Source organism: Mesocricetus auratus, unplaced genomic scaffold, assembly GCF_017639785.1.
Source record: "Mesocricetus auratus isolate SY011 unplaced genomic scaffold, BCM_Maur_2.0 Super-Scaffold_100028, whole genome shotgun sequence".
Taxonomy (NCBI): domain Eukaryota; kingdom Metazoa; phylum Chordata; class Mammalia; order Rodentia; family Cricetidae; genus Mesocricetus; species Mesocricetus auratus.
Genome location: NW_024429209.1, coordinates 13,289,448 through 13,302,168, shown reverse-complemented (window position 1 = coordinate 13,302,168; position 12,721 = coordinate 13,289,448). Strand labels below are relative to the sequence as shown.

The 12,721-nt window shown below is 43.7% G+C and overlaps 2 protein-coding genes across 5 annotated transcripts in view; one reads left to right on the top strand and one right to left on the bottom strand.

Moving 5' to 3' along the window:
* Stau1 (staufen double-stranded RNA binding protein 1) overlaps window positions 1-3,376 on the top strand; it is a 38,304-nt gene extending 34,928 nt beyond the window's left edge. For both annotated transcript variants that reach the window (XM_013116676.3, XM_021229733.1), the window contains 4 exons: window positions 38-357; window positions 841-963; window positions 1,434-1,519; window positions 2,148-3,376. In XM_013116676.3, coding sequence (XP_012972130.1) covers window positions 38-357; window positions 841-963; window positions 1,434-1,519; window positions 2,148-2,163 — 545 coding nt within the window. In that variant the 3' untranslated portion in view covers window positions 2,164-3,376. The remainder of the gene's footprint in view (window positions 1-37; window positions 358-840; window positions 964-1,433; window positions 1,520-2,147) is intronic.
* Window positions 3,377-8,061: 4,685 nt separating this feature from the next.
* The window catches only part of Cse1l (chromosome segregation 1 like), a 41,661-nt gene continuing 37,001 nt past the window's right edge, over window positions 8,062-12,721 (bottom strand). For all 3 annotated transcript variants that reach the window (XM_005074416.4, XM_040732750.1, XM_013116695.3), the window contains exons 20-25: window positions 12,616-12,713; window positions 12,439-12,524; window positions 12,006-12,087; window positions 10,817-10,963; window positions 9,950-10,181; window positions 8,062-8,615 (exon numbers count right to left, since the gene is read on the bottom strand). In XM_005074416.4, the coding sequence (XP_005074473.2) occupies window positions 8,526-8,615; window positions 9,950-10,181; window positions 10,817-10,963; window positions 12,006-12,087; window positions 12,439-12,524; window positions 12,616-12,713 (735 nt within the window). In that variant the 3' untranslated portion in view covers window positions 8,062-8,525. The remainder of the gene's footprint in view (window positions 8,616-9,949; window positions 10,182-10,816; window positions 10,964-12,005; window positions 12,088-12,438; window positions 12,525-12,615; window positions 12,714-12,721) is intronic.

The following is a 12,721-nucleotide window of genomic DNA, read 5'->3' as shown; positions in this document are numbered from 1 at the left end:
GTGTTGGTGGCTGTGGTGACCTGTATGTCCCTTATAGGTCATAAAGAGGATGAGTTCAGGATGCCTTACCTTAGCCATCAGCAGCTGCCAGCTGGAATCCTCCCCATGGTGCCAGAGGTTGCCCAGGCTGTTGGGGTTAGTCAAGGACACCACACCAAAGATTTCACCAGGGCAGCTCCGAATCCTGCCAAGGCAACGGTAACTGCCATGATAGCTCGAGAGTTGTTGTACGGGGGCACCTCGCCCACAGCCGAGACCATTTTAAAGAGTAACATCTCTTCAGGCCATATACCCCATGGACCTCGCACAAGACCCTCTGAGCAGCTGTACTACCTTTCCAGAGCCCAGGGATTCCAGGTAACTGTTTGCCTTTGTGTGGTCATCTCTGGACCTCAAGCCAGGTTCTTTCTGCATAGAATCACTTTTTAATATATGAAGAAGCCAGGTTCTGTCCCCAGTACTACAGAAACCAGGAAAAGTGAGCTCATATGCTTTATCTAAGAGATTGAATGTACAGTGTGGCTCAGTGCAGGAAGCAAGAGAGACAGGGACAGGTCTGGGGCATAAAGGTACATCATCACCAAACCCAACAACCTTGGGTTTGATTGTTGGTGGACGGAAAACTGTAGCAATTCGTCCTTTTACCTCCACACACGGCATGCCATGCGACACACGCATGCACGCACAGCACTTGTGTGTGGCAGGCGGGGGGCATAAGAAGTATGATGCATTTATAGGGAGAGGACACTTCTTTAGGAAGCAGCATTTGAAACCTAAGTAGGATCCTGGAGGATTCTTGGCTGGGGTCCCCATGGTTGGAGGTGTCCTCTTCTCCCTTAGGTTGAATACAAAGACTTCCCCAAGAACAACAAGAATGAGTGTGTGTCTCTCATCAACTGCTCCTCACAGCCGCCCCTCGTCAGCCACGGCATTGGCAAGGATGTGGAGTCCTGTCATGATATGGTACGTGGGCCCCCAGGTCATTGAGAGAAGCTGGCTGGGTACCTGGCACATTGTCTCGTTTGGATTGTTAGGAAGAGGGACATGGTTCTCCTATAACCTTGTGAATGGTGTAAACTCTTCAGCCCCTGTTCTGGCTGCTATACCCCTCCCCCTCAAGTCTGTTCATGTGAAGTTAAACCCTAAAAGAGGAGTCTGCACACATGAGGTTGTCACTGGGTGGAAGGAACATGATGCTGCATGGAGCAGACGTCTCTGAATTAGGGGGAAAGAGGTCTAGAGTGAGTTCTGCGATAGCCAGGATGACACAGAAACCCGTCTTTGTGGTCGGCATGGGGGTAGGGGATTCAAACATTACGTTGGGAGGAAAAAAAGTTTTAAGACGTTGCTATCTGTTTGCTGATGTCTCTTTCCAGGAAAGTCTAGCTTGTTCTCTTTGGCTGACTATTCCTTCCTTCCTTCTACCCTTCTAGGCTGCACTCAACATTTTAAAGTTGCTGTCTGAGTTGGACCAACAGAACACAGAGATGCCAAGAACAGGAAATGGACCAGTGTCAGCGTAAGTGAGCACATGCAGTGTCAGGTGAACATGTGCAGCTAGTGCCACTATTGTTGGTTGACTCTGGAAGTGTTTGCCTGAACTGCAGTCTGGTTTTAGCCCCTGAAGAGCCCCATGTTTCCTAGGCAGTGCCTCCTTGATGTGGACTTGAGAATAAGTAAAACATTCACGTTGTTTGAATGATACATGGTCGTGCATCTTGCCCTCATTCAGTGCCCACCCCATTTACTCTCCTCTATCCCACTTTGTCTTGCCATGTGGGTTCTAGGAACTGAACCCAGCTCACTGGAAGAATAGCAGTGCTCTTGACCACTGAAGGAACTGCAGCCTCTCCTGTGTTTATGGAAATAACTCTTTCCAAATGCTTAATGGCGATGCTGGGGACTAAACCCAGGGCCCTTGGTCATATCAGGCAAGTGGTCTGCCACAGAGTTGTGTTCCCAGCCCACTGTCTCTTTCTTTCTTTCTCAGACACAGAATACATGCAACATTCTCGCATTCCTTCCTTGTTACCAGATGTTCTGGGATGACTATTACCAGTTCCCACAAAAGGGGCCCTGAGTTTGTAAGCTCCATTTAGTTAGCTCTAGCCCTCATTTTAACATTCTTGCCATTTTTTTTCTTAAAGGTGTGGGAGGTGCTGAACCTTTTCTGTCTACGAATCATTATAAAGCCCAACATATATACTGAAAATACTGAGAACTGCTTTGAAAATTTGGAATTTCTGATAACTCCAGTGGGCTGAGACATGGTGGATTAAGAATGTGGCAGCAGTAGTTAAGAAGACAAGAGACTCCAGGTGGTGGCCTTGGTTGTGCTGAACTGCTAGTGACAATGTTGTGCTCTGCCATCCATCAAGAGAGACTGGCCCAATAACCTCCAATTTTTATATTGCGATAAAAGAGAAACAGAAAGCATGGCCAGTTCTCATGCTGGCTCATTCAGATACTTTGGACAACCCTGGACAGCCATGCCAGAGAGGCCCAGAGCTAACCGCACCAGAGAAAAGCCAGTGCTTCCTACCCCACACAGCTGACTCGGCGTTCTCAGCCTGTCACACTTTAGCACTCACCTACCGTAACTACTGCTTCCTCAACAGTGATGCTGTTCCTTTATTTCCTTTGGTTGATATGACACTATATGACTTTCATTTTAGTTTCTCAGTTGCATCTACTTACCTAGGAGTTTAGAAACTTGTCCAAGACAGATGCATCGGTCTTAGAACTGGCAAAGATCACAGCCCTGTTTGGTGATGAAACTGTGTGCCTCTGGCTTGGCTACACAGTTCTAGACTTTCCCCTTGTATAAATTGGACAGCTTAGGAAATTTAATCTTTAGGTGATTCCTTTTTATTTTTAAGCATTAGACTTAAAAATGAGCCCCAACATTTAATGTATCTCTTAAGGGGGTAGCTTTTGACCACACTACAGGACATCACTTGTGGGTGCCTGCCAGCTGGTATCCCTGGAGTTCCCTAATACAGTCAATTCCAACCTCCTTGGAAGGGAAAGGTGACAGGTTTTCTGATGCTGTGTTGGTGTGCACAGACGCAGGAAGGTCAGCTCGTCCTGGTGGAAAGCATTGGCACCGCTTCTACTCTTGGTTTAGCTGGAACCTTTTCACCCATGGAATGTAAGTAAACTAAGTCATTGTCAATAATAAATGGTAATACTAAAAATTTTTTTTGTTAATTTATTTTCAAACACCACTACTTCTAGATCAATCTCCTGGTTCATTACCCTATTTCCCCTTTTAAAAAAAATATTTGTAATGCTTGTGATTCTCTCTGGGCAAAAATCTGAAGATCTAAAAATCTCTTTATATTAAACTATTGATCAATAAACAGCTATCAAGAAAGTCTTTTTCCAATTGAGTAGTAACTGAAGAGTGAGGGAAGGAATGTGGCAGCTTGGGGAGCCAGGCTGACAGTGAGTGAAGATTTAAAGTAGGAGCTGACTTTACTTATATGTGGCTATTGAGACAGGGTTTCTCTGTATAACAGCCTTAACTGGTGGTCATACAACTTGCTTTGTAGACCTGGCTGACCTCAAACCCAGAGATTTGTCTGCCTCTGGTTCTGCCTCCTGAGTGCTGGGATTAAAGTTGTGCACCACCCCACTGAGGAGAGAATTCACTTTTAAAGGCTGCATGTACGCTTGACTGTGGAATGTATGCAAAACATGGTGAATATTCAACATGAATGCATTATGTAATGCATCCAAATACAGGAGCACTCGGGCTATTCTGACTCAAACCAACATGGCTTACAGAAACAGGTACGATGCCCACTAAAGAAAATCTAGTCCTTACCCCAGTAACCATTACTTGCTTATAGACTCTCAGGGGGTAGAGCCTTTTGAGCCCCTTTCTCCTAAGTGACAGGTCCATCTTCTGCAAGCAATCACAGGTGCTTCGACCTGGATACAACAGTGATACCATTTCAGAAGAGGGCACTTTAGCATACCCCCTCCTTCAGGGCTTACGACCTCCTGTCTCTGCTGCAGATGTGTTTCATGGCTCCTGATGAGCTAGAGAGCATTTGAGATTTTTTTTTTTTTTTTGGTTTTTCGAGACAGGATTTCTCTATATTGTTTTGGAGACTGGCCTTGAACGCACAGAGATCCTCCTGCTTCTGCCTCCCAAGTGTTGGGAATGAAGGCATGCACCACCACCACCACCCAGCGAGATTACATTTTAAAAAAAGGTTTATTATTATGTATGCCTGCACTCTGATGGAGCATGAATTTGAGCACCTGAGGAATGTGAACAGGGTCAGGAGAGGTGGAGGGGACCTAGGTTCAGTTCCCATCACCCATACAGTGACTCAACCGTCTGACACATTTCTGGTTTCTTGAGGGTACTGTACATTTTCCACACAAATATATATACAAAGGTAAATTTTTTGAGACCGTGTTTCTTGTGCTAGGATTAAAGGCGGACACCACCAGTAACCCACAAAGATTAATCATACATTAAACAAGTTTTTATTATGTGTACAGTGTTCTGCCTGCATATCTGCTTACAGGCCAGAAGAGGGCACCAGATCTCATTGTAGATTGCTGTGAGAAACCATGTGGGTGCTGGGAATTGAACTCAGGACCTCTGGAAGAGCAGTCAGTGCTCTTAACCTCTGAGCCATCTCTCCAGCTCCTTAATCATACATTTTTACAGGGTGATGGTAGCACACACATTTACTCCCAGAACTTGGGAAGCAGAGGCAAACAGGTCTCTGAGTTTGAGGCTGACCTGGTGTGCAGAGTGAGTTCCAGGACAGCCAGATCTATGCAGAGAAACCCTGTCTTGAAAACAAAGCCAAAAAGCAACAAACTGGGAACTGGAATAATTCCACCTTCAGGAAATGTTGAGTGTGTAAGAATGCTCCTGAAGAATGCTCAGGACGCCCGAGTGTGTTCTTGGGCAGGAGCATTGCTAGCCATTGCTGTGCACTTAATGGAACTCTACTATAAATGATGGCATCATGGCTCTGTCAGGTGACAGTGTGTGCTGAGTATCATCTGTCTAGGATGGGTAAGTGCAAAACTATCATGGCCGGGAGTTATCTGGGGGTAGGGGTGGGAGACAATTACAGCCCAAAGAACTAGGGGTGGAGACAGTATCACAGGATCAGCCAGTTGAGGAGAAAATGGCCAACTCCAAAAGTCCGTTTGTGGCTGGGCAGTGGTGGCGCACGCCTTCAATCCCAGCATTAAGGAGGCAGAGGCGGATCTGTGAGTTCGTGACCAGCCTGGTCTACAAGAGCTAGTTCCAAGACAGCCTCCAAAGCCACAGAGAAACCCTGTCTCGAAAAACCAAAAATTCTGTTTGTACCAGGGGCGTGGGGGTGGAGAGATGCCTTGGTTCTGCCTCAACAAGATGATGGGACAGACTCAGTAGACTTCCTAGGGGAGGTCTTACCCTCTCTGTGGAGCAGGCGAGAGAAGGAGAGGGAGGGGGAACTGGGATTGGAATGTAATAAAAGAAAAAATGTCCACTTGGGCTGAGTGTTGGTGGGGCACCCTTTTAATCCCAGCACTCGGGAGACAGAGGCTGGTGGATTTTTGTGAATTCAAGGCCAGCTTGGTCTACAGAGCTAGTTCTAGGATACCCAAAGCTACAAAGAAACCCTTTCTCAAAAAAAGTCTGTTTGTTAAAAAGATAGGATCACACTATCAGGAGAATAGACCCAGAGGCAGCTATGGGGGACACTGACATTACTCTGTGTATAGTAAGGCCCTGGGCTTGAGGCATGTTGCCCCCCTGTTAGGACCATGGCATCAGAAAGATTGGCATCAGAAAGATGGGCAGCAGTGGTCAGTAAGCTCAGTGGTAGTGAGCATCTGCTGACAGCCTGGCCCTGGCCTCCACCAACACACACCGAGGACCAGCTGCTTCCCCATAGGTCTCTGCTTCCAGAGATCTTGTATGCATTAGTTGTCTTTCAGCCTGAAGGTGAATGGTATCACACCTGTTTGTTAGGTAAGCACAAACAAGAAGCCAAGTCACCTGTTATAGTTGACAGTCAGTATAGTCTTAACCCAAATCACCATTAACATATTTGTTGTGTTCCCCAACCCCTGCCATGCTAGGGATGGATGGCAGCCAGGCAGGTCCTTGTGCAGAGCTATACCCCTAAGCCCTACCTACCATTACTTTACCCTTTCTTTAAAACTGGGACTTAAAAACTATTGGAGAATGGCATAACAGAATCCTATCAAAACAACACAAAACAAATTTAAATATGAGTCAATAGGATGGCCTAATGCAGATGATTCCCAACCATGCCAAAACAGTTCCTTACGTTGTGGTAACCCCCAACCACAAAGTTACTTTGTAGCCACATCACAATGCTAATCTTGCTACTGTTATGAACTGAAATGCAAATATCTGATAATCAACCACTAAAGGGATTGAGAACCATCGGCCTAACAGGCTAATAAGGCACAAACCTGATGACATGAGTTGATTCTGAGCACCTGAACATTAGGAGAGACCTACAGTGTTGTGGAGTGCATGTGCTCACACACATGTGCTATGAATGGAGTGCATACGCACACCATGTGAACACAGTAGGTAGGGAGCAGCACTTGCTGTGCAAAGCTGTGACATCAGTCTGATCACTGGGTCTGGCATTAAAAAAAAAAAAAAAAAGGGTGGCCAGGGCCCTAAGCTAAGCTGTCTTCTGACCTCATAGGTGCTCCAAGGAATAAGCACACACACACACACACACACACAAAAAACTGAAAAAACTCGACAAGGTAGTTAAGAGTCTAAAAAAAAAAAAAAAAAAAAAAAAGCAGTCTCCGTGTCAGAAACACTTGCTCTGTTTACAAAGATAACCGAGTAAGGAAAAACAACTTTACCAGTCACTTCTGAGTGGAATACAATGCCTGCTGCTGCACATGTGCTTAAAGATCAAGAGAAAAGACTCAGTGAGCTCCAGACACTCACATTGTCATCTTCCCACCCTACTATCTTTTCACAAATTTTTTCTTAAGTTCATGCCTAAAGTACTCAGGAGGCAGAGACAGGGCTATAGAAGAGACCCCATCTCAAAAACAAAACAAAAAATTAATGCCGAATACTAAAAGTTTATGTTTCCAGAACTAAAAACATAAGACGGAGGCTGGAGAGAAGGTTCAGTGGTCAGGACCACAAGGTGCCCTTCAGAGGGGCTCCGTTATTCCTCGAAGACTGCCATTTCATTCCTGGAGATCTGACAGCTGCTTCTGACCTCGCCAAGTACCGCACGTGGTACACATTAATTCACAAAGGGGTGCATTTACAAAGATAAAATGGTGGAAAACTTAAAATTGTTTTGAAACCTACCAGGCAATGTAACAAAACATGCACAGCAAGAAGGGTTAGACTAAGCCGGGCGTTGGTGGCGCACGCCTTTAATCCCAGCACTCGGGAGGCAGAGGCAGGCGGATCTCTGTGAGTTCCAGGACAGCCTCCAAAGCCACAGAGAAACCCTATCTCGAAAAACCAAAAAAAAAAAAAAAAAAAAAAAAAATGTATGACCAAACAGTTCGTCGCAAACTTGAAAAAAAATCAGAGAGTTCAATCCCTAGAAGCCACAAGGTGAAAGGTGAACAAAAGAAACAATTAATGCAAAATAAAATATTTTGTAAAAGCCATCTATAACTTCCATTAAAAAAAGAAAAAAAGACCTGTGCCTACAGGAAATTCTAGGTGAAACACAACAAATGGACAGTTCCCCCTAGCAGGAACCACAGTGTGGCTTCTCCAATCTACACTGCTCCACAGGTCTTACTCGAACCAAGCCTATGATGCCAGGCAGTTTTTTTCTCACAGTGATAATCACTAACAAATCCTTGTAGACAAGTCCCAAATTTGTATGAATGGCTGCTTAGCTTATGGAAGAAAAAAAACCAACCAAACAAACAAAAAACCAAACTGCCAACCTGAGTTTAAATCATTAAAAAATTAGGAATTTTATGGAGTACAGGAGGGGAAAGTGGAAAGATTTAAAGTAATTCTTCATTTTACCAAAGCACCAAAATCCTGTCCTGAAGATGCTCTTAGATACACATTTTGGGTTTTTATTGCTGATTACAGACTTCAACTATGAAATGTGCATTGCTTGGAGAGTTGACACATTTCCAATGAAAGCTTAAAGAAATAATAGTACAAAGGATGAGAGAAATATGAGCTTCAAAACAAAAGGGCTTAGAAACAGAAGTCTCCACAGTCAAGGTCTGGCAAAAATTTGAAATAATCCAAACCGTGCAAATGCTCAACACAGACCATGGCCAGAACATGGCGTTGTAATTACTTGTCCCATGAAGTCACAAATTACCAGGTATGTTGATGATCAACACAAACACCTCATTTGCATACAGGAGTATTTACTATCCTCTGTAAGATGGAGTTTGTTACAAATTCAAGAGGTTGAAAACCTGTAATGTTTCAGCAGAGCTGTGCTCTGGAGTCCACATGGTTCCTAAGAAACCATCCTGGGCCCATGGGGTCAGGAAGAAGCAGTTCACAGCAGAGTCACACTGGCTGCCTGTAGGTAGCCTTGAAGGTACTGCAATGCTTCTGCGTTGAGGCTGGTGCTCACCATCGAGGGAACCTATAGAAAGAAAACACAGAGTTGGAGGCTCCTGCACACACAAAAGGGCCTAAATGGATGCTGCCACTACGTGGGGGAGGGCAGCCAGTTCCCGTTCCTGTCCACAGGAGGGCAAGATAACTCAACTGACTTCCTACCTTCAAAATGACTAGGTTTGGGGTAAGTGAGTTGAAGGCACTTGCCACCAAGCATGACTACCTCAGTTTGATCCCCAGGACTCAGTGGGTGGCACTGACAAGTAGTCTCAAAACCTCTACAAATGTCTCATAAATAAGGTAGATGAACTCTGAAAAAAATACAAGGTTACCCTATGACCTACACATGCATACCCGGACATACTCACACATATACACAGTAGACCCATAAAAAATTACTGTTGGGGTGCTATGGTTGATAAAAGTTTTTTTTTCTCTTGTTGTTTGTTTTTACAGTGTTTCTGCTTTCTGTAGATCAGGCTGGCCTCAGAGATTTGCCTGCTTCTGCCTCCTGAGTGGATAAAGGGTTTTATGTTCTTTTAGTTTGTGGACAAAATTCTTGTTATGTATCCCAGGTTAGCCTCGAACTGACAGCTACCCACCTATCTCAACTGGGATTACAAGGGTACATCTACTCAACCATGTTTGGCAAAACCTAATTAAGTACTTAGATATACTTTCTTTTTTTAAAATTTAGTATACAGTGTTCTACCGGCATGTATCCCTGCAGGCCAGATGAGGGCACCAGATCTCATTACAGACAGTTGTACTGGGAACTGAACTCAGCAACTCTGGAAGTGCTCTTAACCACTTAGCCATATTTCCGGCTCTATGTGTACTGATTCTATAGAAAACTCACTAATGTGAAAAAGTAAAATAAGTAATTGACAAAATGTTGGCAATTACTTTATCTGGGTACACCGGTTTGTCATATTGTTTCTATGTATGAGAAAAACAAAAACAAAAACCCTATCATATAGTACAAAAAGTCTGGAAGACTAGCTAAATGCAATTAAATGGCCAGTATTAGATTCAATCCATGAACCATTACTTAACCATTGAGTATATTACAGGGTTTATGTTGTTGTTGTTTTGTTATTTTTTGAGATAGGGTTTCTCTGCGTAGTCCTGGCTGTTCTGGAACTCGCTCTGTAGACCAGGCTGGCCTTGAACTCAAGAGATCCACCTACCTCTGCTTCCTGAGTGCTGGGACTGAGGGTGTAATCACCACATATAGCATGTTTTTAAAGTTCATTCTTTAAAAAATAAAAAAAAAATAAAAAGCTTTCCGTAGAATCCCAACTAAAACAGCTGCTGATCTCATAACTGTTCAGTGTCCATGCTGGCACAGATGCTTACCCTTCCTGGACAGGCAGTAGACAGTTTGTGAAGTGACTGTGCCAGATGGATTTTCGGGTTGTTCACCATCTGCCCAACAGGGTCATGTTCTTTTTTACCAGCAAATGCTAGCTGTGAGAAGGCAGTCTGGTATCCTGGGGTATCTTCTATGTCAATAAAATGCTCTTCATCAGGAATGGTGTCATCTTCAGGTAACTCAAAAAGGCCAATGAGAGACTGTAACAAAGGAGTCCTGGATTGGAAAAATTAAGAGAAAAGCACAAGAAATTATTTTTTTAAGAGTCAAACAAAACAACCTGGCACCGTGGCTTATGCCCAAAATCCCAGAACTCAGGAAATGAAGCCAAGAAGACTGCTGTGGTTTCCAGACCTGCCTATGCTGCATAGTAACAATTTGGCCCAGAATACAATGGCTAGGGAGATGTATTATCGACTAAGGTGCTTGTCACGCAAGGGTGAGAACGGGGATTCCTAGGATCCATAAAAAAAGACAGACAGTATGGCAACCTTGGTGGGATCAGCAGCTTCAGGGTCACCAAGAGACAAAACCTCAATAAAGAGGTCAACTTGGGATGATGGGCAAAAGAGTCCAGACAGGTGTATGGTCATACTCGTGAACATGCACGCATACCAAGACAACACAAAAGAGAAAACACCTTCGAAACATAGCCTTCCTTCAGGGTTACTCAGAAGGAAGAGGCAGGAGGCTCAGAAGTCTGTATCACATCAGAGTCTCCAAGGGCCTATAAACATTTACTCCCTTTAATGAAGAATCAAGGCCTGCCCCCATTCTCCATGAGAAAGATGGTTAGTGCTGCAGCCACAGAGAAGGAAACTTTCCCCACACTCTCAGAAGGGAGTACTCACCACAGCTTGGTGTACTCGGTGTCCATCATTGGTGGACATTCAGTGAGTAATTTGGTTATGCCAACTGCACAGATTTTTTTCTCCACATTTCCAGATACCTTTTGAATCTCTGGAATAATGATTTTTTCCAAAACCATTCCAAACATCCTATTAAAAAAGCAAATCTACTCAATATCACATAAGCACTATACTTAGTGAAATATTTAGATGTTATTTCTACTCAGTGATTTTTGTATTTTTTTTGAAAAAGTTGAAGAAATTTTTGAAAAACAAAGAACAGAGCTAAGGTACAAAAGCCAGAGCACCTGCCCTGGGCACAGACCAGTGTGAGAGCACCTGCCCCGGGCACAGACCAGTGTGAGAGCACCTGCCCCGGGCACAGACCAGTGTGAGAGCACCTGCTCCGGGCACAGACCAGTGTGAGAGCTCTTGATTAGGAGCTTGCATCTCTCTTTGCTTAAACATCTATAAGCACATAAATGCTAACAGTGCATTTGACCAGTCCTTGAATATGAATTATTGGCAACAACCTGGAAGTAAAACCTCTCACATTCTAAATGATGCGACACCCCTATTCTTTATGTACAGAGAGTGGATAAAAGGGGCCTTCATTGCCTTGCACCAAGAGGACAGGTTTTGCTCACTGTTAAGAGAGTGCCAAGGGGCAGCATATAAGCTTCAGATATTCCCACAATCCCCTACTACTAGGACCTGTATTTTCTTGTACTACTTTCTAAGATAATTGATTTTTAAAGACATTCTATACTGTTTTGGGATTATTTTCTCACACGATTCTCCCTCTAACAGCTGTCCTCTATCTGTTCTCTGTTAGTATCCCACTGCCTTAAAGGTCAGACTACTAAACACATTCTTTGCACAAATACTATGGAAGTCAGAAGCAAGCTTCACCAAGTGCAAGGTTCTGACACTGGTGTCAGGCTGCTGCCCTTGCACAGTTTATCCAATGAGCTATTCTTTCTGAGTCTTGTTGTAGACACTGAGCTTGGTGAAGAATGCCAGGAGACAGTCTTTGGAAATGATGACATGATCAGCTTTTCTATGTCCAAATGTTTCCAAAACCACCCAAAACTATTCCCAAACCAGAACAACAAAGCCACCCCCATCCACCACACACTGGTTTATACTAAATGGTCAAATAATTTGCTTATAAGCAAAGCTAACAACTTACTTTGGTTGTATGCCATCAAATATTTCTTGTAACGCTAATGCCCCATACTTAATGCAATATAAATTAATAAACACTAAGAAACCTGTGGAAAGAAGACAGAGGATTAACAATGAACTTCACTGAAATTGTAAGAGATTTCTCTTAAAATCTGTCGGGGGAATCTAAGTGTCATCAGTTTAACACTTGCCTCCCAACCCCCTCAGAAAGGGGCCTCCTCGTCTGTATCACAGTTACAAACCTCCACATTAATGTTTCGACTGGAACGTGTGTTTCTCCCTAAACTGACACAAACCAAGCTTTGGAACATAATGCATTTCAAACTTAGTATTTAGGGCACACATTTTTTAAAAAGATATTTTATATGTAACACTATGACTGATAAAAGATTTGCCCACCACTAGACTCTCAAAGCATTTCCAAATAAAACACTTACTCTTGATAAACTTGGTGGTCTTGGAGTTCTGCAGTCTCTGGAACAGTAGAATGAAGATCTGCTTCCTGTATTGGTCAACTGACTCACTAAAGAACCAAAGAGAAGCACACATATCAACCCAGCCTTTTGAGCATAAAACATAATCTTTGCTTCAATGCAGAGGTTAATGTGACTCACGGAGGCATGTGCTCTATTATACTGTTGAGAAGATAGAAGCCTTGATGATCGTTTGCTTTCGATGCAATTAGCTTCTGGAAGACACCTAGTAACCCGGGCTACAACA